At 42.6% G+C, this 25870-nt stretch overlaps 1 protein-coding gene across 2 annotated transcripts in view; it reads left to right on the forward strand.

Annotated features, from left to right (window-relative positions):
* Positions 1-660: 660 nt before the first annotated feature.
* Positions 661-25870, forward strand: part of itga11b (integrin, alpha 11b) — a 113896-nt gene continuing 88686 nt past the window's right edge. Inside the window, exon 1 of one of the 2 annotated variants that reach the window (XM_014123978.2) lies at positions 661-820. In XM_014123978.2, coding sequence (XP_013979453.1) covers positions 772-820 — 49 coding nt within the window. In that variant the 5' untranslated portion in view covers positions 661-771. The remainder of the gene's footprint in view (positions 821-25870) is intronic. The other variant, XM_045688063.1, reaches the window with a different exon arrangement.

Consider the following 25870-nt stretch of genomic DNA (forward strand, 5'->3'; position numbering starts at 1 on the left):
ACGGCACGGCAAGCGGTACTGGAGCTCCAAGTCTAGGTCCAAGAGGCTACTAAACAGCTTCTACCCACAAGCCATAAGACTCCTGAACATCTAGTCAAATGGCTACCCAGACTACTTGCATTGCCCCCCCCCTCTCTCTTTTACGCCGCTGCTACTCTCTGTTAGTATCTATGCATAGTCACTTTAATAACTCTACCTACATGTACATATTATCTCAATTACCTCGACCAACCGGTGCCCCGCACATTGACTCTGTACCAGTGCCCCCTATATATAGTCTTGCTATTGTTATTTTACTGCTGCTCTTTAGTTACATGTTCCTTTTATTTTTTTATTCTTGTTCGTATTTTTTAAACTGCATTGTTGGTTAGGAGCTTGTAAGTAAGCATTTCACTGCAAGGTCTACATCTGTTGTATTCGGCGCATGTGACTAATAAAATAGGATTTGATGTTTGTATACAGTAAGAGTGTGAATGAGTCTGTTTGTATCTGAGAGTGAATGTGTGTGTGTGTGGGTGTGTGCGTTCGTGCATGCATGTAAGAAAGTCCACATTGATTGGTGAGGAAGCATCTGGCTGTATATGCACTGTCCTGGCTGTATATGCACTGTATGTACACCTCTCAGCTGTGCCTCAGTCAACCAGAGCCAGCCCCCTCCTACTTCCCTCAGATATAGTGAGGCTGTGGAATAGCAGTGGAGTCAATAAGAGCCGAATCCTTGAAACGAGAGCACGGGATCAGCCCCCCAAACATACACACTCTTTCACACAAATGGAATACTACTGCAGCCTGCTGCTGTGGACCTGTGCCCTCCTGCCAGGTGAGTGTGTGAGAGTGTGAGTGTGAGTGACTGTGTGTGAGTGACAGGTGAAAATAAGGGATCGATGGAAAGTTTGTATGTGATACAGAATGACAACAAAAGTGAGAGAGTTTGTATTTAATCGGGACTGTTAAGAGTTTGAGCCTGTTTGTAAGAATGTGTATGACCTCTGGAGTCAGGATAAGAGAGAGGAGCATGTGGAAGAGGTGTGTGTGTGTGTGTGCAATGTGTTTTTGTATCTCAGTGAGCGAAGGTGAGATGAATGTCTCTGGACTAGTTTAAGTCAGGTCGTTCCTTTTGTTAGACAGACGAGCAGACTTGGCATGAGTTTCTCATTATTTTGTGCTATTGCTTTTAGGCCATGTATCCATTTGGAAAGTTAACGACTAGTACAGATAGCGGCAATAAAGAAGAGTGTATGAGGAGGTGTGTCCACCTGTTCCTCGTCTCTAGAGGCACAGAGTGTGTGAGATGAGCCAACAGCATGATGCACGAATCTGGCATGGCCTCATACTTAGTCAGAACTATTGCTCTTCTGAGACTCTCTGTCTGTCGGCCTCCTCTTTAAGCCTCCTTCTGGGATGATGCAAGGAGGAATTATGCTATCTGCTCTCAGTGCAGCTCTCAGAGTTTCCACTCGTTGTAAAGATCTGGTCATTAGACTGATTCGGGATCAGTCAGTGCTGTAGCTCAACTGCAGCTCAACCCAGGCTACATTTGAGTCATTAATGAGCCTTTACATTTCCAAAACATTTGTGTTTTTTGATTGCTTATGATTGCTTATGGGTACCTCCCTGTAGCTCAGTTGGTAGAGCATGGTGTTTGCAACGCCAGGGTTGTGGGTTCGATTCCCACGGGGGGCCAACACAACAAAAAAAAATGTATGAAATGAAATGTATGCATTCACTACTGTAAGTCGCTCTGAATAAGAGCGTCTGCTAAATGACGAAAATGTAAATGTAATGTAAATGTATGTGTAAAATATCACTGTTCTCAGATTTTCGGATCCTGTATATTTGACTATGATATGTTATTGTCTCACCTTGGACGCACACGCACACAGTGACGTCATTTTGAATATTGAATATGTCCCCATGTTTAGTTAAGTCTATTAGGATCCCCATTAGCTCCTGCACATGCAGCATCTACTGTTCTTGGTGTCCACATAAAATGTACAAATGTTAGAGACTTGTCGTTTCTTCCTCAATACCCTCTTTCCACCGATATAAAGCTTGTGCTTATTCCATAACATGGGGCTGGTGAAAGCAGTGGTTTTCTACACGAGAGGATCTGGACAAGAAAATCGTCAAGATGAGACTTGTCTGGTAAAAGTGAAACAGATACAGATGGCTAAAGTCAGAGTAGGACAGGGTGTTACGTATGCAGAGGCAGTGAGAAGGGTTGAGGGTAGAGAAGGGCCAACGGCAACAGTGAATGTTCCCATTTCAGCGTGTGGACCCCAGAAACCATGTGTTTAAAAATCCTTGTTCTTGGCCTTCATCACGATGGTGGTGAATTGTGCTGTGCAAGTAGAACACAGATCACAGAAAATGTGCATTGTTGTGTAACAGCTGAATGTTTTCTGGGAAATATCTGCAGAGGATCTACAGAAAATGTTGGAAGAAGTGCTGACCTCCCAGGCCCGTGGGCCGAAGAGTGACTAATATGGATCTTATGGGTAGTGGGATAGGGATGGGTATTGTAGTATATACATGTTGATATAGCAACATAAAATCGTGATTGATCAAACAATCCAGTATAGTAGATGGCGGCAATTATCGGATGTAGTCTGCCAATAAACCTAGAAGTAGAAGAAAGATGACTCTCACGAACATGACAGTGTCTTTTTATTTTGCTCTATGACATCCACCAGTTTTACGTCAGTCATCGGAACGCTCTGTCACGGATGCCCTACTTACGAAGAGGTCTTCTCACAACACCGACAGTCCAGACCAAACCCTTGGAGCTACAAACGTATAATTTCGAAAGTGGGTCACCAATATCGAAAGGGGAGACTCTCAGCAACACCGTGCTGGTTGTTTTGCTCTACGACGCACACAAGTGTCAGGGGAGTCATCTGAAGGTTACCCAGTACTAGGCTGTTAAAATGTCATAATATGCATAGCGGTAAAAAGTGCATTTAAAATGTCTTATATCTTTCAGACATAGGACACTCTTCAAAACGTTATTCCTTATCTACAAATGTGTTATTTAACCTCTTACATCTAGACGTTCCGCTAGCGGAACACCGCTCCAATATCCAATGATTGGGCGTGGCGCGAAATACAAACTCCTCGAAAATCCGAAAACTTCAATTTTTCAAACATATGACTATTTTACACCATTTTAAAGACAAGACTCTCCTTTATCTAACCACACTGTCCGATTTCAAAAAGGCTTTACAACGAAAGCAAAACATTAGATTATGTCAGGAGAGTACCCAGCCAGAAATAATCACACACCCATTTTTCAAGCTAGCATATAATGTCACAAAAAACAAAACCACAGCTAAATGCAGAACTAACCTTTGATGATCTTCATCAGATGACACTCCTAGGACATTATGTTATACAATACATACATGTTTTGTTCAATCAAGTTCATATTTATATCAAAAACCAGCTTTTTACATTAGCATGTGATGTTCAGAACTAGCATTCCCACTGAACACTTCCGGTGAATTTACTAAATTACTCACGATAAACGTTCACAAAATCCTCTGTTTTGGATAGAGATGACAAAGAAGGCCAAGAAATGGTCAGACAGGGTACTTCCTGTACAGAATCTTCTCAGGTTTTGGCCTGCCATTTGAGTTCTGTTATACTCACAGACACCATTCAAACAGTTTTAGAAACTTTGGAGTGTTTTCTATCCAAAGCTACTAATTATATGCATATTCTAGTTTCTGGGCAGGAGTAATAACCAGATTAAATCGGGTACGTTTTTTATCCGGCCGTGAAAATACTGCCCCCTATCCATAACAAGTTAACGGGTTTCTATGGGCTATAGCAGTAAAGGCCAAAATCCATATTTCTTTAAATCAGGTTTTTACATATATATTTTATGCCTACAGGGGTCCTAAATTATCCATCTTAAAAACCTCATACGACACCAATCCCGTCAGCGGGACTGAGTTTGACAATAGCCAGTAAAAAATCAAAACCACAAATCTAATAATTTCAATTTCTCAAACATAGGACTATTTTACACCATTTTATAGATACACTTCTCCTGAATCGAACCACGTTGTCCGATTTCAAAAAGGCTTTACAGCTAAAGCAAAACATTAGATTATGTTAGGAGAGTACACAGACACAAATAATCACACAGCCATTTTCCAAGCAACTAGATGCATCACAAATACCCAAAACACAGCTAAATGAAGCACTAACCTTTGACGATCTTCATCAGATGACACTCCTAGGACATCATGTTACACAATACATGCATTTTTTGTTCAATCAAGTTGATATTTATATCCAAAAACAGCATTTTACATTGGCGCGTGACGTTCAGAAAATATTTTGCCTCCAATACCTCCGGTGAATCAGCACAACAATTTACAAAAATACTCATCATAAACGTTGATAAAATATTAAACTGTCATTCAAAGAATTATAGATGAACATCTCCTTTATGCTAACGCTGTGACAGATTTTTTAAAAAAGCTTCAAGAGGAAAGCACACTTTGCAATAATCTGAGTATTGCGCTCAGAAAAATACACTAGGCAATACAAATACCCGCCATTTTGGAGTCATCTAAAATCATAAATAGCATTTGAAATATTCACTTACCTTTGATGATCTTCATCAGAAGGCACTTCCAGGAATCCCAGGTCCACAATAAATGTTGTTTTGTTCGATGAACTCCATAATTTATGTCCAAATAGCTCCTTGTTGTTAGCGCGTTCAGTTAGCTACTCCAAATGTAGGAAGCGCGTGGAAAATGTCACGACGAAAAGTACATTTTTTTTTTATTTACGTTCGTTCAAACATGTCAAACATTGTAAAGCATCAATCTTTAGGGCCTTTATAACGTGAAACTTCAGTAATATTCCAACCGGACGATTCCAGTGTCTTGAAAAACATTTTGGAACACAGCTACCTCTCATGCGCGCCAATGAACTGGTGTCCTTCCCTGGGTCACCAACTTCCCCACCTTCTTGTTCGCTCTCTGTTCATCATAGAAGCTTCAAACAACTTTCTAAAGACTGTTGACATCTAGTGGAAGCCTTAGGAAGTGCAAAATGAATCCTTAGTCACTGTGTGCTCCTACCAGGTGGCGTGGCGAGAATCTGTCTCCGCACCATGCGCTCTCACCACTGGTGTCCCCCAGGGCTCTGTTCTAGGCCCTCTCCTATTCTCGCTATACACCAAGTCACTTGGCTCTGTCATATCCTCACATGGTCTCTCCTATCATTGCTATGCAGACGACACCACAATTAATCTTCTCCTTTCCCCCTTCTGATAACCAGGCGGCGAATCGCATCTCTGCATGTCTGTCAGACATATCAGTGTGGATGACGGATCACCACCTCAAGCTGAACCTCGGCAAGACGGAGCTGCTCTTCCTCCCGGGGAAGGACTGCCCGTTCCATGATCTCGCCATCACGGTTGACAACTCCCTTGTGTCCTCCTCCCAGAGTGCTAAGAACCTTGGCGTGATCCTGGACAACAGCCTGTCGTTCTCCACTAACATCAAGGCGGTGACCCGATCCTGTAGGTTCATGCTCTACAACATTCGCAGAGTACGACCCTGCCTCACACAGGAAGCGGCGCAGGTCCTAATCCAGGCACTTGTCATCTCCCGTCTGGATTACTGCAACTCGCTGTTGGCTGGGCTCCCTGCCTGTGCCATTAAACCCCTACAACTCATCCAGAACGCCGCAGCCCGTCTGGTGTTCAACCTTCCCATGTTCTCTCACGTCACCCCGCTCCTCCGCTCTCTCCACTGGCTTCCAGTTGAAGCTCGCATCCGCTACAAGACCATGGTGATTGCCTACGGAGCTGTGAAGGGAACGGCACCTCCATACCTTCAGGCTCTGATCAGGCCCTACACCCATACAAGGGCACTGCGTTCATCCACCTCTGGCCTGCTGGCCCCCCTACCTCTGAGGAAGCACAGTTCCCGCTCAGCCCAGTCAAAACTGTTCGCTGCTCTGGCACCCCAATGGTGGAACAAGCTCCCTCACGACGCCAGGACAGCGGAGTCAATCACCACCTTCCGGAGACACCTGAAACCCCACCTCTTTAAGGAATACCTAGGATAGGATAAAGTAATCCTTCTAACCCCCCCCTTAAAAGATTTAGATGCACTATTGTAAAGTGGTTGTTCCACTGGATATCATAAGGTGAATGCACCAATTTGTAAGTCGCTCTGGATAAGAGCGTCTGCTAAATGACTTAAATGTAATGTAATGTAATGTAAATGTGTGTTCGATAGGCAATGACTTGGAAATATTCCACGCATCAGATTTCCACTTCCTGGTAGGATTTTTCTCAGGTTTTTGCCTGCCATATGAGTTCTGTTATACTCACAGACATTATTCAAACAGTTTTAGAAACTTCGGAGTGTTTTCTATCCAAATCTAATAATATGCATATCCTAGCTTCTGATTCTGAGTAGGATGCAGTTTAATATGGGCACGTATTTCAACCGAAAGTGACAATACTGCCCCCTATGCGATTGGTGTCGTAAGAGGTTTTAAAGATGCACTCCAGGATCTTAAGCACAACAAATTTGTAACTTATACTACGAATTGGATTCGTTACATATTCAAATTGCTATTTATTACATTTTTTTGTAGAACCTAACATTTAATATGAAATGGATGCCGTAGTACACAATTGGATGACATAGTACTCCAAAAAACGGGATCACTTTTGGCTCGCAACTTTCTAAACTACAGGCTGAAATTTTGAAAAATATTGAGAGTGCATCTTCAAAACAATTCCATATCTAAGCTTAGTAGATATTGCAATCTAATGGCTTAGACCTACAGGGGTTAAGATTAATGCACTTACTCATGTCTCTGGATAAAAGCATCTGCTAAATGACTAAAATGTCAAATGTAAATGTTTTACATACATCTCATATTACTGAATAGAATTATGATTAAAGAATATGTATATTGATGTAACAAATGTATTATTTGTAGATTTCTTTATAAAAATGCAGTTAATTGTTACATTTGACTGTGTAAACCTAGAAATACAACTTATTTCTCTAAGAGTGAGGCAGCTATATAGCATTTTGCAAAAAAGTACAACATCAAGTGATAGATTTTAAAGAAATACATAATGTCATTGAACAACCCCATGCCTTGATTATATAGTGAAAAAACATACCAATCTCTTTCACAATTTATTTAAACAAGCTTTAAGCTAATTTACCAACATATAGTTCCTTCGAAAAGTATTCAGACCCCTTGACGTTTTCCACATTTTGGTACGTTACAGCCTTGTTCTACAATTGATTACATTATTTTTTTCTCATCAATATACACACAATACCCCATAATGACAAAGCATTACATTTTTGCTACTTTATTGCAAATAAAAAACTGAAATATCACATTTACATAAGTATTCAGACCCTTTACTCAGTAATGTGTTGAAGAAAATTTGGCAGCGATTACAGCATTGAGTCTTCTTGGGTATGAGACTTGGCATACCTTTATTTGAGGAGTTTCTCCCATTCTTCTCTACAGATCCTCTCAAGCTCTGTCAGGTTGGATGGGGAGCATTGCTGCATAGCTATTTTCAGATCTCTCCAGAGATGTTTGATCGGGTTCAAGTCAGGGCTCTGGCTGGGCCACTCAAGGACATTCAGAGACTTGTCCTGAAGCCCTCCTGTCTTGGCTGTGTGCTTAGGGTCATTGTCCTGTTGGAAGATGAATCTAAGCCACAGTCTGAGGTCCTGAACGCTCTGGAGCAGGTTTTCATCAAGGATCTCTAGGTACTTTGCTTTGTTCATCTTTGCCTCAATCCTGACTAGTCTCCCAGTCCCTGCCTCTGAAAAACATCCCCACAGGATGATGCTGCCACCACCATGCTTCACCGTAGTAATGCCTCCAGACGTGATGTTTGCCATTCAGGCCTCCAGGGTTCAATATTGTTTTCATCAGACTAGAGTTCCTTGTTTCTAATGGTCTAAGTCTTTAGGTTCCTTTTGGCAAACTCCAAGTGGGCTGTCATTTGCCTTTTACTCAGGTGTGGCTTTCTTCTAGCTACTCCACCATAAAGGCCTGATTGGTGGAGTGCTGCAGAGATGGTTGTCCTTCTGGAAGGTTCTCCCATCTCCAAAAAAACCCTAGAGCTCTGTCAGAGTGACTATCAGGTTCTTGGCCACCTCCCTGACCAAAGGCCCTTCTCCCCGATTGCTCCGTTTGGCCGGGCAGCCAGCTCTAGGAAGAGTCTTGGTGGTTCCAAACATCTTCCATTTAAGAATGATGTAGGGCACTGTGTTCTTGGGGATCTTCAATGCTACAGACATTTTTTGGTACCCTTCCACAGATCTGTGCCTTCACAAAATCCTGTCTTAGAGCTCTATATGGACAATTCCTTCGACCTCATAGCTTGGTTTTTGCTCTGACATGCACTGTCAACTGTGGGACCTTATTTAGACAGGTGTGTGCGCCTTTCCAAAGTGTCTTTTTATTTTGCTCTATGACATCCACCAGTTTTACGTCAGTCATCGGAACGCTCTGTCACGGATGCCCTACTTACGAAGAGGTCTTCTCACAACACCGACAGTCCAGACCAAACCCTTGGAGCTACAAACGTATAATTTCGAAAGTGGGTCACCAATATCGAAAGGGGAGACTCTCAGCAACACCGTGCTGGTTGTTTTGCTCTACGACGCACACAAGTGTCAGGGGAGTCATCTGAAGGTTACCCAGTACTAGGCTGTTAAAATGTCATAATATGCATAGCGGTAAAAAGTGCATTTAAAATGTCTTATATCTTTCAGACATAGGACACTCTTCAAAACGTTATTCCTTATCTACAAATGTGTTATTTAACCTCTTACATCTAGACGTTCCGCTAGCGGAACACCGCTCCAATATCCAATGATTGGGCGTGGCGCGAAATACAAACTCCTCGAAAATCCGAAAACTTCAATTTTTCAAACATATGACTATTTTACACCATTTTAAAGACAAGACTCTCCTTTATCTAACCACACTGTCCGATTTCAAAAAGGCTTTACAACGAAAGCAAAACATTAGATTATGTCAGGAGAGTACCCAGCCAGAAATAATCACACACCCATTTTTCAAGCTAGCATATAATGTCACAAAAAACAAAACCACAGCTAAATGCAGAACTAACCTTTGATGATCTTCATCAGATGACACTCCTAGGACATTATGTTATACAATACATACATGTTTTGTTCAATCAAGTTCATATTTATATCAAAAACCAGCTTTTTACATTAGCATGTGATGTTCAGAACTAGCATTCCCACTGAACACTTCCGGTGAATTTACTAAATTACTCACGATAAACGTTCACAAAATCCTCTGTTTTGGATAGAGATGACAAAGAAGGCCAAGAAATGGTCAGACAGGGTACTTCCTGTACAGAATCTTCTCAGGTTTTGGCCTGCCATTTGAGTTCTGTTATACTCACAGACACCATTCAAACAGTTTTAGAAACTTTGGAGTGTTTTCTATCCAAAGCTACTAATTATATGCATATTCTAGTTTCTGGGCAGGAGTAATAACCAGATTAAATCGGGTACGTTTTTTATCCGGCCGTGAAAATACTGCCCCTATCCATAACAAGTTAACGGGTTTCTATGGGCTATAGCAGTAAAGGCCAAAATCCATATTTCTTTAAATCAGGTTTTTACATATATATTTTATGCCTACAGGGGTCCTAAATTATCCATCTTAAAAACCTCATACGACACCAATCCCGTCAGCGGGACTGAGTTTGACAATAGCCAGTAAAAAATCAAAACCACAAATCTAATAATTTCAATTTCTCAAACATAGGACTATTTTACACCATTTTATAGATACACTTCTCCTGAATCGAACCACGTTGTCCGATTTCAAAAAGGCTTTACAGCTAAAGCAAAACATTAGATTATGTTAGGAGAGTACACAGACACAAATAATCACACAGCCATTTTCCAAGCAACTAGATGCATCACAAATACCCAAAACACAGCTAAATGAAGCACTAACCTTTGACGATCTTCATCAGATGACACTCCTAGGACATCATGTTACACAATACATGCATTTTTTGTTCAATCAAGTTGATATTTATATCCAAAAACAGCATTTTACATTGGCGCGTGACGTTCAGAAAATATTTTGCCTCCAATACCTCCGGTGAATCAGCACAACAATTTACAAAAATACTCATCATAAACGTTGATAAAATATTAAACTGTCATTCAAAGAATTATAGATGAACATCTCCTTTATGCTAACGCTGTGACAGATTTTTAAAAAAGCTTCAAGAGGAAAGCACACTTTGCAATAATCTGAGTATTGCGCTCAGAAAAATACACTAGGCAATACAAATACCCGCCATTTTGGAGTCATCTAAAATCATAAATAGCATTTGAAATATTCACTTACCTTTGATGATCTTCATCAGAAGGCACTTCCAGGAATCCCAGGTCCACAATAAATGTTGTTTTGTTCGATGAACTCCATAATTTATGTCCAAATAGCTCCTTGTTGTTAGCGGCGTTCAGTTAGCTACTCCAAATGTAGGAAGCGCGTGGAAAATGTCACGACGAAAAGTACATTTTTTTTTATTTACGTTCGTTCAAACATGTCAAACATTGTAAAGCATCAATCTTTAGGGCCTTTATAACGTGAAACTTCAGTAATATTCCAACCGGACGATTCCAGTGTCTTGAAAAACATTTTGGAACACAGCTACCTCTCATGCGCGCCAATGAACTGGTGTCCTTCCCTGGGTCACCAACTTCCCCACCTTCTTGTTCGCTCTCTGTTCATCATAGAAGCTTCAAACAACTTTCTAAAGACTGTTGACATCTAGTGGAAGCCTTAGGAAGTGCAAAATGAATCCTTAGTCACTGTGTGCTCCTACCAGGTGGCGTGGCGAGAATCTGTCTCCGCACCATGCGCTCTCACCACTGGTGTCCCCCAGGGCTCTGTTCTAGGCCCCTCTCCTATTCTCGCTATACACCAAGTCACTTGGCTCTGTCATATCCTCACATGGTCTCTCCTATCATTGCTATGCAGACGACACCACAATTAATCTTCTCCTTTCCCCCTTCTGATAACCAGGCGGCGAATCGCATCTCTGCATGTCTGTCAGACATATCAGTGTGGATGACGGATCACCACCTCAAGCTGAACCTCGGCAAGACGGAGCTGCTCTTCCTCCCGGGGAAGGACTGCCCGTTCCATGATCTCGCCATCACGGTTGACAACTCCCTTGTGTCCTCCTCCCAGAGTGCTAAGAACCTTGGCGTGATCCTGGACAACAGCCTGTCGTTCTCCACTAACATCAAGGCGGTGACCCGATCCTGTAGGTTCATGCTCTACAACATTCGCAGAGTACGACCCTGCCTCACACAGGAAGCGGCGCAGGTCCTAATCCAGGCACTTGTCATCTCCCGTCTGGATTACTGCAACTCGCTGTTGGCTGGGCTCCCTGCCTGTGCCATTAAACCCCTACAACTCATCCAGAACGCCGCAGCCCGTCTGGTGTTCAACCTTCCCATGTTCTCTCACGTCACCCCGCTCCTCCGCTCTCTCCACTGGCTTCCAGTTGAAGCTCGCATCCGCTACAAGACCATGGTGATTGCCTACGGAGCTGTGAAGGGAACGGCACCTCCATACCTTCAGGCTCTGATCAGGCCCTACACCCATACAAGGGCACTGCGTTCATCCACCTCTGGCCTGCTGGCCCCCCTACCTCTGAGGAAGCACAGTTCCCGCTCAGCCCAGTCAAAACTGTTCGCTGCTCTGGCACCCCAATGGTGGAACAAGCTCCCTCACGACGCCAGGACAGCGGAGTCAATCACCACCTTCCGGAGACACCTGAAACCCCACCTCTTTAAGGAATACCTAGGATAGGATAAAGTAATCCTTCTAACCCCCCCCTTAAAAGATTTAGATGCACTATTGTAAAGTGGTTGTTCCACTGGATATCATAAGGTGAATGCACCAATTTGTAAGTCGCTCTGGATAAGAGCGTCTGCTAAATGACTTAAATGTAATGTAATGTAATGTAAATGTGTGTTCGATAGGCAATGACTTGGAAATATTCCACGCATCAGATTTCCACTTCCTGGTAGGATTTTTCTCAGGTTTTTGCCTGCCATATGAGTTCTGTTATACTCACAGACATTATTCAAACAGTTTTAGAAACTTCGGAGTGTTTTCTATCCAAATCTAATAATATGCATATCCTAGCTTCTGATTCTGAGTAGGATGCAGTTTAATATGGGCACGTATTTCAACCGAAAGTGACAATACTGCCCCCTATGCGATTGGTGTCGTAAGAGGTTTTAAAGATGCACTCCAGGATCTTAAGCACAACAAATTTGTAACTTATACTACGAATTGGATTCGTTACATATTCAAATTGCTATTTATTACATTTTTTTGTAGAACCTAACATTTAATATGAAATGGATGCCGTAGTACACAATTGGATGACATAGTACTCCAAAAACGGGATCACTTTTGGCTCGCAACTTTCTAAACTACAGGCTGAAATTTTGAAAAATATTGAGAGTGCATCTTCAAAACAATTCCATATCTAAGCTTAGTAGATATTGCAATCTAATGGCTTAGACCTACAGGGGTTAAGATTAATGCACTTACTCATGTCTCTGGATAAAAGCATCTGCTAAATGACTAAAATGTCAAATGTAAATGTTTTACATACATCTCATATTACTGAATAGAATTATGATTAAAGAATATGTATATTGATGTAACAAATGTATTATTTGTAGATTTCTTTATAAAAATGCAGTTAATTGTTACATTTGACTGTGTAAACCTAGAAATACAACTTATTTCTCTAAGAGTGAGGCAGCTATATAGCATTTTGCAAAAAAGTACAACATCAAGTGATAGATTTTAAAGAAATACATAATGTCATTGAACAACCCCATGCCTTGATTATATAGTGAAAAAACATACCAATCTCTTTCACAATTTATTTAAACAAGCTTTAAGCTAATTTACCAACATATAGTTCCTTCGAAAAGTATTCAGACCCCTTGACGTTTTCCACATTTTGGTACGTTACAGCCTTGTTCTACAATTGATTACATTATTTTTTTCTCATCAATATACACACAATACCCCATAATGACAAAGCATTACATTTTTGCTACTTTATTGCAAATAAAAAACTGAAATATCACATTTACATAAGTATTCAGACCCTTTACTCAGTAATGTGTTGAAGAAAATTTGGCAGCGATTACAGCATTGAGTCTTCTTGGGTATGAGACTTGGCATACCTTTATTTGAGGAGTTTCTCCCATTCTTCTCTACAGATCCTCTCAAGCTCTGTCAGGTTGGATGGGGAGCATTGCTGCATAGCTATTTTCAGATCTCTCCAGAGATGTTTGATCGGGTTCAAGTCAGGGCTCTGGCTGGGCCACTCAAGGACATTCAGAGACTTGTCCTGAAGCCCTCCTGTCTTGGCTGTGTGCTTAGGGTCATTGTCCTGTTGGAAGATGAATCTAAGCCACAGTCTGAGGTCCTGAACGCTCTGGAGCAGGTTTTCATCAAGGATCTCTAGGTACTTTGCTTTGTTCATCTTTGCCTCAATCCTGACTAGTCTCCCAGTCCCTGCCTCTGAAAAACATCCCCACAGGATGATGCTGCCACCACCATGCTTCACCGTAGTAATGCCTCCAGACGTGATGTTTGCCATTCAGGCCTCCAGGGTTCAATATTGTTTTCATCAGACTAGAATTCCTTGTTTCTAATGGTCTAAGTCTTTAGGTTCCTTTTGGCAAACTCCAAGTGGGCTGTCATTTGCCTTTTACTCAGGTGTGGCTTTCTTCTAGCTACTCCACCATAAAGGCCTGATTGGTGGAGTGCTGCAGAGATGGTTGTCCTTCTGGAAGGTTCTCCCATCTCCAAAAAAAAACCCTAGAGCTCTGTCAGAGTGACTATCAGGTTCTTGGCCACCTCCCTGACCAAAGGCCCTTCTCCCCGATTGCTCCGTTTGGCCGGGCAGCCAGCTCTAGGAAGAGTCTTGGTGGTTCCAAACATCTTCCATTTAAGAATGATGTAGGGCACTGTGTTCTTCAATGCTACAGACATTTTTTGGTACCCTTCCACAGATCTGTGCCTTCACAAAATCCTGTCTTAGAGCTCTATATGGACAATTCCTTCGACCTCATAGCTTGGTTTTTGCTCTGACATGCACTGTCAACTGTGGGACCTTATTTAGACAGGTGTGTGCGCCTTTCCAAAGTGTCTTTTTATTTTGCTCTATGACATCCACCAGTTTTACGTCAGTCATCGGAACGCTCTGTCACGGATGCCCTACTTACGAAGAGGTCTTCTCACAACACCGACAGTCCAGACCAAACCCTTGGAGCTACAAACGTATAATTTCGAAAGTGGGTCACCAATATCGAAAGGGGAGACTCTCAGCAACACCGTGCTGGTTGTTTTGCTCTACGACGCACACAAGTGTCAGGGGAGTCATCTGAAGGTTACCCAGTACTAGGCTGTTAAAATGTCATAATATGCATAGCGGTAAAAAGTGCATTTAAAATGTCTTATATCTTTCAGACATAGGACACTCTTCAAAACGTTATTCCTTATCTACAAATGTGTTATTTAACCTCTTACATCTAGACGTTCCGCTAGCGGAACACCGCTCCAATATCCAATGATTGGGCGTGGCGCGAAATACAAACTCCTCGAAAATCCGAAAACTTCAATTTTTCAAACATATGACTATTTTACACCATTTTAAAGACAAGACTCTCCTTTATCTAACCACACTGTCCGATTTCAAAAAGGCTTTACAACGAAAGCAAAACATTAGATTATGTCAGGAGAGTACCCAGCCAGAAATAATCACACACCCATTTTTCAAGCTAGCATATAATGTCACAAAAAACAAAACCACAGCTAAATGCAGAACTAACCTTTGATGATCTTCATCAGATGACACTCCTAGGACATTATGTTATACAATACATACATGTTTTGTTCAATCAAGTTCATATTTATATCAAAAACCAGCTTTTTACATTAGCATGTGATGTTCAGAACTAGCATTCCCACTGAACACTTCCGGTGAATTTACTAAATTACTCACGATAAACGTTCACAAAATCCTCTGTTTTGGATAGAGATGACAAAGAAGGCCAAGAAATGGTCAGACAGGGTACTTCCTGTACAGAATCTTCTCAGGTTTTGGCCTGCCATTTGAGTTCTGTTATACTCACAGACACCATTCAAACAGTTTTAGAAACTTTGGAGTGTTTTCTATCCAAAGCTACTAATTATATGCATATTCTAGTTTCTGGGCAGGAGTAATAACCAGATTAAATCGGGTACGTTTTTTATCCGGCCGTGAAAATACTGCCCCCTATCCATAACAAGTTAACGGGTTTCTATGGGCTATAGCAGTAAAGGCCAAAATCCATATTTCTTTAAATCAGGTTTTTACATATATATTTTATGCCTACAGGGGTCCTAAATTATCCATCTTAAAAACCTCATACGACACCAATCCCGTCAGCGGGACTGAGTTTGACAATAGCCAGTAAAAAATCAAAACCACAAATCTAATAATTTCAATTTCTCAAACATAGGACTATTTTACACCATTTTATAGATACACTTCTCCTGAATCGAACCACGTTGTCCGATTTCAAAAAGGCTTTACAGCTAAAGCAAAACATTAGATTATGTTAGGAGAGTACACAGACACAAATAATCACACAGCCATTTTCCAAGCAACTAGATGCATCACAAATACCCAAAACACAGCTAAATGAAGCACTAACCTTTGACGATCTTCATCAGATGACACTCCTAGGACATCATGTTACACAATACATGCATTTTTTGTTCAATCAAGTTGATATTTATATCCAAAAACAGCATTTTACATTGGCGCGTGACGTTCAGAAAATATTTTGCCTCCAATACCTCCGGTGAATCAGCACAACAATTTACAAAAATACTCATCATAAACGTTGATAAAATATTAAACTGTCATTCAAAGAATTATAGATGAACATCTCCTTTATGCTAACGCTGTGACAGATTTTTTAAAAAAGCTTCAAGAGGAAAGCACACTTTGCAATAATCTGAGTATTGCGCTCAGAAAAATACACTAGGCAATACAAATACCCGCCATTTTGGAGTCATCTAAAATCATAAATAGCATTTGAAATATTCACTTACCTTTGATGATCTTCATCAGAAGGCACTTCCAGGAATCCCAGGTCCACAATAAATGTTGTTTTGTTCGATGAACTCCATAATTTATGTCCAAATAGCTCCTTGTTGTTAGCGCGTTCAGTTAGCTACTCCAAATGTAGGAAGCGCGTGGAAAATGTCACGACGAAAAGTACATTTTTTTTTATTTACGTTCGTTCAAACATGTCAAACATTGTAAAGCATCAATCTTTAGGGCCTTTATAACGTGAAACTTCAGTAATATTCCAACCGGACGATTCCAGTGTCTTGAAAAACATTTTGGAACACAGCTACCTCTCATGCGCGCCAATGAACTGGTGTCCTTCCCTGGGTCACCAACTTCCCCACCTTCTTGTTCGCTCTCTGTTCATCATAGAAGCTTCAAACAACTTTCTAAAGACTGTTGACATCTAGTGGAAGCCTTAGGAAGTGCAAAATGAATCCTTAGTCACTGTGTGCTCCTACCAGGTGGCGTGGCGAGAATCTGTCTCCGCACCATGCGCTCTCACCACTGGTGTCCCCCAGGGCTCTGTTCTAGGCCCTCTCCTATTCTCGCTATACACCAAGTCACTTGGCTCTGTCATATCCTCACATGGTCTCTCCTATCATTGCTATGCAGACGACACCACAATTAATCTTCTCCTTTCCCCCTTCTGATAACCAGGCGGCGAATCGCATCTCTGCATGTCTGTCAGACATATCAGTGTGGATGACGGATCACCACCTCAAGCTGAACCTCGGCAAGACGGAGCTGCTCTTCCTCCCGGGGAAGGACTGCCCGTTCCATGATCTCGCCATCACGGTTGACAACTCCCTTGTGTCCTCCTCCCAGAGTGCTAAGAACCTTGGCGTGATCCTGGACAACAGCCTGTCGTTCTCCACTAACATCAAGGCGGTGACCCGATCCTGTAGGTTCATGCTCTACAACATTCGCAGAGTACGACCCTGCCTCACACAGGAAGCGGCGCAGGTCCTAATCCAGGCACTTGTCATCTCCCGTCTGGATTACTGCAACTCGCTGTTGGCTGGGCTCCCTGCCTGTGCCATTAAACCCCTACAACTCATCCAGAACGCCGCAGCCCGTCTGGTGTTCAACCTTCCCAAGTTCTCTCACGTCACCCCGCTCCTCCGCTCTCTCCACTGGCTTCCAGTTGAAGCTCGCATCCGCTACAAGACCATGGTGATTGCCTACGGAGCTGTGAAGGGAACGGCACCTCCATACCTTCAGGCTCTGATCAGGCCCTACACCCATACAAGGGCACTGCGTTCATCCACCTCTGGCCTGCTGGCCCCCCTACCTCTGAGGAAGCACAGTTCCCGCTCAGCCCAGTCAAAACTGTTCGCTGCTCTGGCACCCCAATGGTGGAACAAGCTCCCTCACGACGCCAGGACAGCGGAGTCAATCACCACCTTCCGGAGACACCTGAAACCCCACCTCTTTAAGGAATACCTAGGATAGGATAAAGTAATCCTTCTAACCCCCCCCTTAAAAGATTTAGATGCACTATTGTAAAGTGGTTGTTCCACTGGATATCATAAGGTGAATGCACCAATTTGTAAGTCGCTCTGGATAAGAGCGTCTGCTAAATGACTTAAATGTAATGTAATGTAATGTAAATGTGTGTTCGATAGGCAATGACTTGGAAATATTCCACGCATCAGATTTCCACTTCCTGGTAGGATTTTTCTCAGGTTTTTGCCTGCCATATGAGTTCTGTTATACTCACAGACATTATTCAAACAGTTTTAGAAACTTCGGAGGGTTTTCTATCCAAATCTAATAATATGCATATCCTAGCTTCTGATTCTGAGTAGGATGCAGTTTAATATGGGCACGTATTTCAACCGAAAGTGACAATACTGCCCCCTATGCGATTGGTGTCGTAAGAGGTTTTAAAGATGCACTCCAGGATCTTAAGCACAACAAATTTGTAACTTATACTACGAATTGGATTCGTTACATATTCAAATTGCTATTTATTACATTTTTTTGTAGAACCTAACATTTAATATGAAATGGATGCCGTAGTACACAATTGGATGACATAGTACTCCAAAAAACGGGATCACTTTTGGCTCGCAACTTTCTAAACTACAGGCTGAAATTTTGAAAAATATTGAGAGTGCATCTTCAAAACAATTCCATATCTAAGCTTAGTAGATATTGCAATCTAATGGCTTAGACCTACAGGGGTTAAGATTAATGCACTTACTCATGTCTCTGGATAAAAGCATCTGCTAAATGACTAAAATGTCAAATGTAAATGTTTTACATACATCTCATATTACTGAATAGAATTATGATTAAAGAATATGTATATTGATGTAACAAATGTATTATTTGTAGATTTCTTTAAAAAAATGCAGTTAATTGTTACATTTGACTGTGTAAACCTAGAAATACAACTTATTTCTCTAAGAGTGAGGCAGCTATATAGCATTTTGCAAAAAAGTACAACATCAAGTGATAGATTTTAAAGAAATACATAATGTCATTGAACAACCCCATGCCTTGATTATATAGTGAAAAAACATACCAATCTCTTTCACAATTTATTTAAACAAGCTTTAAGCTAATTTACCAACATATAGTTCCTTCGAAAAGTATTCAGACCCCTTGACGTTTTCCACATTTTGGTACGTTACAGCCTTGTTCTACAATTGATTACATTATTTTTTTCTCATCAATATACACACAATACCCCATAATGACAAAGCATTACATTTTTGCTACTTTATTGCAAATAAAAACTGAAATATCACATTTACATAAGTATTCAGACCCTTTACTCAGTAATGTGTTGAAGAAAATTTGGCAGCGATTACAGCATTGAGTCTTCTTGGGTATGAGACTTGGCATACCTTTATTTGAGGAGTTTCTCCCATTCTTCTCTACAGATCCTCTCAAGCTCTGTCAGGTTGGATGGGGAGCATTGCTGCATAGCTATTTTCAGATCTCTCCAGAGATGTTTGATCGGGTTCAAGTCAGGGCTCTGGCTGGGCCACTCAAGGACATTCAGAGACTTGTCCTGAAGCCCTCCTGTCTTGGCTGTGTGCTTAGGGTCATTGTCCTGTTGGAAGATGAATCTAAGCCACAGTCTGAGGTCCTGAACGCTCTGGAGCAGGTTTTCATCAAGGATCTCTAGGTACTTTGCTTTGTTCATCTTTGCCTCAATCCTGACTAGTCTCCCAGTCCCTGCCTCTGAAAAACATCCCCACAGGATGATGCTGCCACCACCATGCTTCACCGTAGTAATGCCTCCAGACGTGATGTTTGCCATTCAGGCCTCCAGGGTTCAATATTGTTTTCATCAGACTAGAGTTCCTTGTTTCTAATGGTCTAAGTCTTTAGGTTCCTTTTGGCAAACTCCAAGTGGGCTGTCATTTGCCTTTTACTCAGGTGTGGCTTTCTTCTAGCTACTCCACCATAAAGGCCTGATTGGTGGAGTGCTGCAGAGATGGTTGTCCTTCTGGAAGGTTCTCCCATCTCCAAAAAGAAACCCTAGAGCTCTGTCAGAGTGACTATCAGGTTCTTGTCCACCTCCCTGACCAAAGGCCCTTCTCCCCGATTGCTCCGTTTGGCCGGGCAGCCAGCTCTAGGAAGAGTCTTGGTGGTTCCAAACATCTTCCATTTAAGAATGATGTAGGGCACTGTGTTCTTGGGGATCTTCAATGCTACAGACATTTTTTGGTACCCTTCCACAGATCTGTGCCTTCACAAAATCCTGTCTTAGAGCTCTATATGGACAATTCCTTCGACCTCATAGCTTGGTTTTTGCTCTGACATGCACTGTCAACTGTGGGACCTAATTTAGACAGGTGTGTGCGCCTTTCCAAATCATGTCATATCAGTTGAATTTACCACAGGTGGACTCCAATCAAATTGTACAAACATCTCAAGGATGATCAATGGAAACCGAATACAACTGAGCTCAATTTCATGTCTCATAGCAAAGGGTCTGAATACTTATCTAAATAAGGTAAACTGTCTAAAAACCTGTTTTCACTTTGTCATTATGGGGAATGGTGTGTAGATTTCTGAGGATAATTTAAAAAAAATGTTTTAGAATAAGGCTGTAACGCAACAAAATGTGAAAAAAGTCAAGGGTAAATAGAGGAGTAAAAATGAATATTTTGTCATACCCATCGCGCACTAGCGACTCCTGTGGCGGGCCGGGCGCAGTGCACTCTGACACGGTCGCCAGGTGTACAGTGTTTCCTCCGACACGTTGGTGCGGGTGGCTTCCGGGTTAAGTGGACATTGTGCCAAGAAGCAGTGCGGCTTGGCTGGGTTGTGTTTCGGAGGACATGCTCTCGACATTCACCTCTCGAGTCACAGCGATGAGACAAGACTGTAACTACCAATTGGATACCACGGAATTGGGGAGAAAAAGGGGTAAAAAAAAAACTCCAGTCACCCAGTCATAGACTGTTCTCTCTGCTACCGGACGGCAAGCAGTACCGTAGCACCAATTATAGGTCCAAAAGGCTCCTTAACAGCTTCTACCCCCAAGCTATAAGACTGCTGAACAGCTAATCAAATAGCCACGCAGACTATTTACATTGACTCTCCCCCCCTTTGTTTTTACACTGCTGCTCCTCACTGTTCGTTATCTATGCATAGTCACTTTACCCCTACCTACATGTACAAATTACCTTGACTAACCTGTACCCCCGCACATTGACTCAGGTCCCAGTACCCCATGTATATAGCCTTGTTATTTTATTGTTGTTACTTTTTATAATATTTTTTACTTTAGTTCATTTAGTAAATATTTTCTGAACTCTGTTTCTTGAACTGCATTGTGGGTTAGGGGCTTGCAAGTAAGCATTTCACGGTAAGGTCTACACTTGTTGTATTTGGCACATGTGCCAAATAAAATTGTATTTTATTTGAAAGACACTCCAAAATGTGTCAGGACTACTTCGTCCAGAAGAATGTCCTTTTCCTCCCATTCAGAATAGATTTTTCTGCATGTGTCCTCGGAGATAGGGGTGCCCTAAAACCACTCATTCCAACAACTGGTAAACTAACTCCAGTTAGTTGATGAGATATGGTCCTCACCATCCGGATAGAAGGTGTGCACTGCACAAAGGAATTCTTTAGATGCTGGTCTCCTTTTGCAAAAGCTATCTGATCATATTTTGGCAATAGTATAGGATTAAGTGTTAGAATTGGGTTTTTCAAAACTGAACATTTTGATTCCTCCACTCTACATTGCTGCGGGGACTTGCTTCAATTCAGCCACAAGAGCATAAGTGAGGTTGGGCACTAATGTTGGCCGATTAGGCCTGGCTCGCAGTTGGCATTCCAATTCATCCCAAAGGTGTTCAATGTGGTTGAGGTCAGGGCTCTGTGCAGGGCAGTCAAGTTCTTCCACACCAATCTCGATAAACAATTTCTGTATGGACCTTGCTTTGTGCACGGGGGCATTTTCATGCTGAAACAGGAAGGGTCTTCCCCAACTGTTACCACAAAGTTGGAAGCACAGAATTGTCTCGATTGTAATTGTATGCTGTAGCGTTAAGATTTCCCTTCACTGGAACTAAGGGGCCTAGCCCGAACCATGAAAAACAGCCCCAGACCATTATTCCTCCTCCATCAAACTTTACAGTTGGCACTATGCATTGGGGCAGGTAGCGTTCTCCTAGCATCCTCCAAACCCAGATTCGTCCGTCGGACTGCCAGTGGGTGAAGCGTGATTCCAAGCAGTGCAGCTTTATACCACTCCAACCGACGCTTGGCATTGCGCATGGTAACATTAGGCTGCTCAGCCATGGAAACCCATTTCATGAAGCTTCCAACGAACAGTTCTTGTGCTGACGTTGCTTCCAGAGGCAGTTTGGAACTCGGTAGTGAGTGTTGCAATTGAGGTCAGATGATTTTTACTACGCACTTCAGCAATCGTCGGTCCCGTTTCGTGACCTTGTGTGGCCTACCACTTCACGGCTGAGCCGTTGTTACTACTAGACGTTTCCACTTTACAATAACAGCACTTACAGTTGACAAGAGCAGCTCTAACAGGGCAGAAATTTGACGGACTGACTTGTTGGAAAGGTGGCATCCTATGACGGTGCCACGTTGAAAGTCACTGAGCTCTTCAGTAAGGCCATTCTACTGCCAATGTTTTCCTATGGAGATTGTGTGGCTGTGTGCTGGATTTTATACGGGTGTGGCTGAAATTCGACGAATCCACTAATTTGATGGGGTGTCCACATACTTTTGTATATATAGTGCAGGCAACTTGGCTAATTGAGGCTAGCTATAATGCTACTGCGCTTCTCACCATCCTACAGTTAGCCTACAAATAACAACTCCCTTCAGATTATAAATAGCAGCCTTCCGGTTGGCTTTTGGTCGTTGTAGCCTTTCCTTCTCATTTAACTTTCACTTTGTAATTTTAATTCCATCTTGCATTGACTAGAGTTCTCTTAACTTTTTTGCCACACAAGCAGAGCTGAAATGCAATTGTCTCTTTCTCTGGGGAAGTGCAAGGACCAGAGAGCTTGCCTTTTTTGCATCATGCAGCCAATACGATTTCTTTTCAAATTCAAAATCACATTTTATTGGTCACATACACATGGTTAGCAGATGTTAATGCGAGTGTAGCGAAATGCTTGTGCATTTGGTTATGACAGTGCAGCAATATCTAACAAGTAAAATAACAATTCCCCAACAATTACCTAATACACACAAATCTAAACGGATGGAATAAGAACACGTACATATAAATATATGGAGGAGCGATGACCGAGCGACATAGGCAAGATGCAATAGATGTTTTAAAATACAGTATATTACATATGAGATGAGTAATGTAAGATATGTAAAGATTATTAAAGTGGCATTATTTAAAATGACTAGTGATCCATTTATTAAAGTGGCCATCGATTCAAGTCTGTATGTAGGCAGCAGCCTCTCTGTGTTAGTGATGGCTGTTTAACAGTCTGATGGCCTTAAGATAGAAGCTGTTTTTCAGTCTTTCGGTCCCAGCTTTGATGCACATGTACTGACGTCGCCTTCTGGATGGTAGCGGGGTGAACAGGCAGTGGCTCAGGTGGTTGTTGTCCTCGATGATCTTTTTGGTCTTCCTGTGACATCAGGTGCTGTAGGTGTCCTGGAGGGCAGGTAGTTTGCCCCCGGTGATTCATTGTGCAGACCGCACCACCATCTGGAGAGCCTTGCAGTTGGGGGCGGTGCAGTTGCTGTACCAGGCGGTGATACACCCCGACAGGATGCTCTCAATTGTGCATCTGTAAAAGTTTGTGAGGGTTTCAGGTGACAAGACAAATTTCTTCTGCCACCTGAGGTTGAAGAGGCGTTGTTGCGCCTTCTTCACCACGCTGTCTGTGTGGGTGGACCATTTCAGTTTGTCCGTGATGTGTATACTGAGGAACTAAAACCTTTCCACCTTCTCCACTGCTGTCCCGTTGATGTGGATAGGGGGGTGCTCCCTCTGCTGTTTCCTGAAGTCCCGATCATCTCCTTTGTTTTGTTGACGTTGAGTGAGAGGTTGTTTTCCTGACACCACACTCCAAGTGCTCTCCCCTCCTCCCGGTTTGCTGTCTCATCGTTGTTGGTAATCAAGCCCACTACTGTTGTGTCGTCTGCAAACTTGATGATTGAGTTGGAGGCGTGCATGGCCACGCAGTCATGGGTGAACAGGGATTACAGGAGGGGGCTGAGCATGAACACTTTTGGGGCCCCAGTGTTGAGGATCAGCGAAGAGGAGATGTTGTGTCCTACCCTCACCACCTGGGGCGGCCCGTCAGAAAGTGCAGGACCCATTTGCACAGGGCGGGGTTCAGACCCAGGGCCTCAAGCTTAATGATGAGCTTGGAGGGTACTATGGTGTTGAATGCTGAGCTGTAGTCAATGAACAGCATTCTTACATAGGTATTCCTCTTGTCCAGATGGGATAGGGCAGTGTGATGGCGATTGCATCATCTGTGGACCTGTTGGGGCGGTATGCAAACTGAGGTGGGTCTAGGGTGGCAGGTAAGGTGGAGGTGATATGATCCTTGACTAGTCTCTCAAAGCACTTGATGATGACAGAAGTGAGTGCTACGGGGCGATAGTCATTTAGTTCAGTTATCTTTGCCTTCTTGGGTACAGGAACAATGGTGGCCATCTTGAAGCATGTGGGGACAGCAGACTGGAATAGGGAGTGATTGGATATGTCTGTAAACACACCAGCCAGCTGGTCTGCGCATGCTTTGAGGACGAGTGTAAGAATACTGTCTGGGCCAGCAGCCTTGCGAGGGTTAACACGTTTAAATGTCTTATTGACGTCGGCCACGGAGAAGGAGAGGGGGGGCCCACGTCAGTGGCCCACGTCAGTGGCACTGTATTATCCTCAAAGCGTGCAAAGAAGGTGTTTAGTTTGTCTGGAAGCAAGACGTCGGTGTCCGTGACGTGGCTGGTGTTCTTTTTGTAGTACGTAATTGCCTTTAGACCCTGCCACATTGTGCCTCATGTCTGATCCGTTGAATTGTGACTAAACTCTGTCCCTATACCGACATCCGACAAACAGCCGTAACGACTGATCCTGGATCGTAAAAAAGAGGATTACAGAATCCGGATCATTCTAATGCAGATAAAATGTTTTGAAAAACTGGGCCCTGGTCTCCTGAATGGGGTTCACTACTGGGGGAGAGGCTGGTGATCACTGACCCTGAGAATGCACATGGGTTTCAGAGCTCTATTGTCAGAGACTCAGTCTGGGGGTTTGTTTCATCTGAATCATGAAGTTACTTATTCTTCATATTTATTTTAGATAGACAACTCATATCTGGCATCCTTAGCACAGTAAAAGCAGGGTTTGGAATCATGGACACTGTTGTGATAAAGACCAAGGAAAATCAAATTCCTACCAGTAGAGGGAGTACAGTAGCTGGGCTTACACTTCAGTTGCATAGATATTATACATAGCTGTATATAGCTTATTACTGAACTATTGGAAACGGTTTCTAAAACATGTGTATTCTTTAGTCATGTAGGTGTATTCCCTTCTAGCAGGAGTGAGTTCAGAGGGGGATTGATCAGCCTTTCTAAATGGATCAGACAACACTTATTGGCAGCCCATATCTTACTCTCCTCTGTATGCTCTTGGCAGGTAATAATAACCAGTCCATGATCTACTGATCAGGGTGTGGCAGGACAGGTTAGCGAGGTACATGAGTGTATTAGTTTGTGTGTGCTTGTCTTTTCCTCCTGCTTGTGACTAGCTGGATTCAAACCCTGGGTTTAAACAAGACTGTGTTTATCCGCTGAGCTAAAGCCTAGGCATTAACCCAGGGAACCAACACAATTCTTCCGGTGTCAGGCAAGGCTACTCATCACGCAAGTGTGGTTCGCCGAACCACATCCATTACACGTGGGAAGGGGTGAGGTTATCATAAGTCTGTGTTGTCAATGTTAAGCTGCAGTGAGTGATGCTGTGCCAGTAGTTGTCTGTCTCCACTGTGTGCCAGGATGTGAATGAGACTGGGTTTATTTCTGTGGGCAGGATTGTGGGATCACTGTCTGTCTTCTAATATTACTGAGACGAATATTAAAAATATGCCTCATCATTCTTTCTCTCTCTCTCTGCCAACCATTTATATACTATTTGACATTAAACCAACCCAC

The sequence above is a fragment of the Salmo salar genome, chromosome ssa10 (genome assembly GCF_905237065.1).
Source record: "Salmo salar chromosome ssa10, Ssal_v3.1, whole genome shotgun sequence".
NCBI lineage: Eukaryota > Metazoa > Chordata > Actinopteri > Salmoniformes > Salmonidae > Salmo > Salmo salar.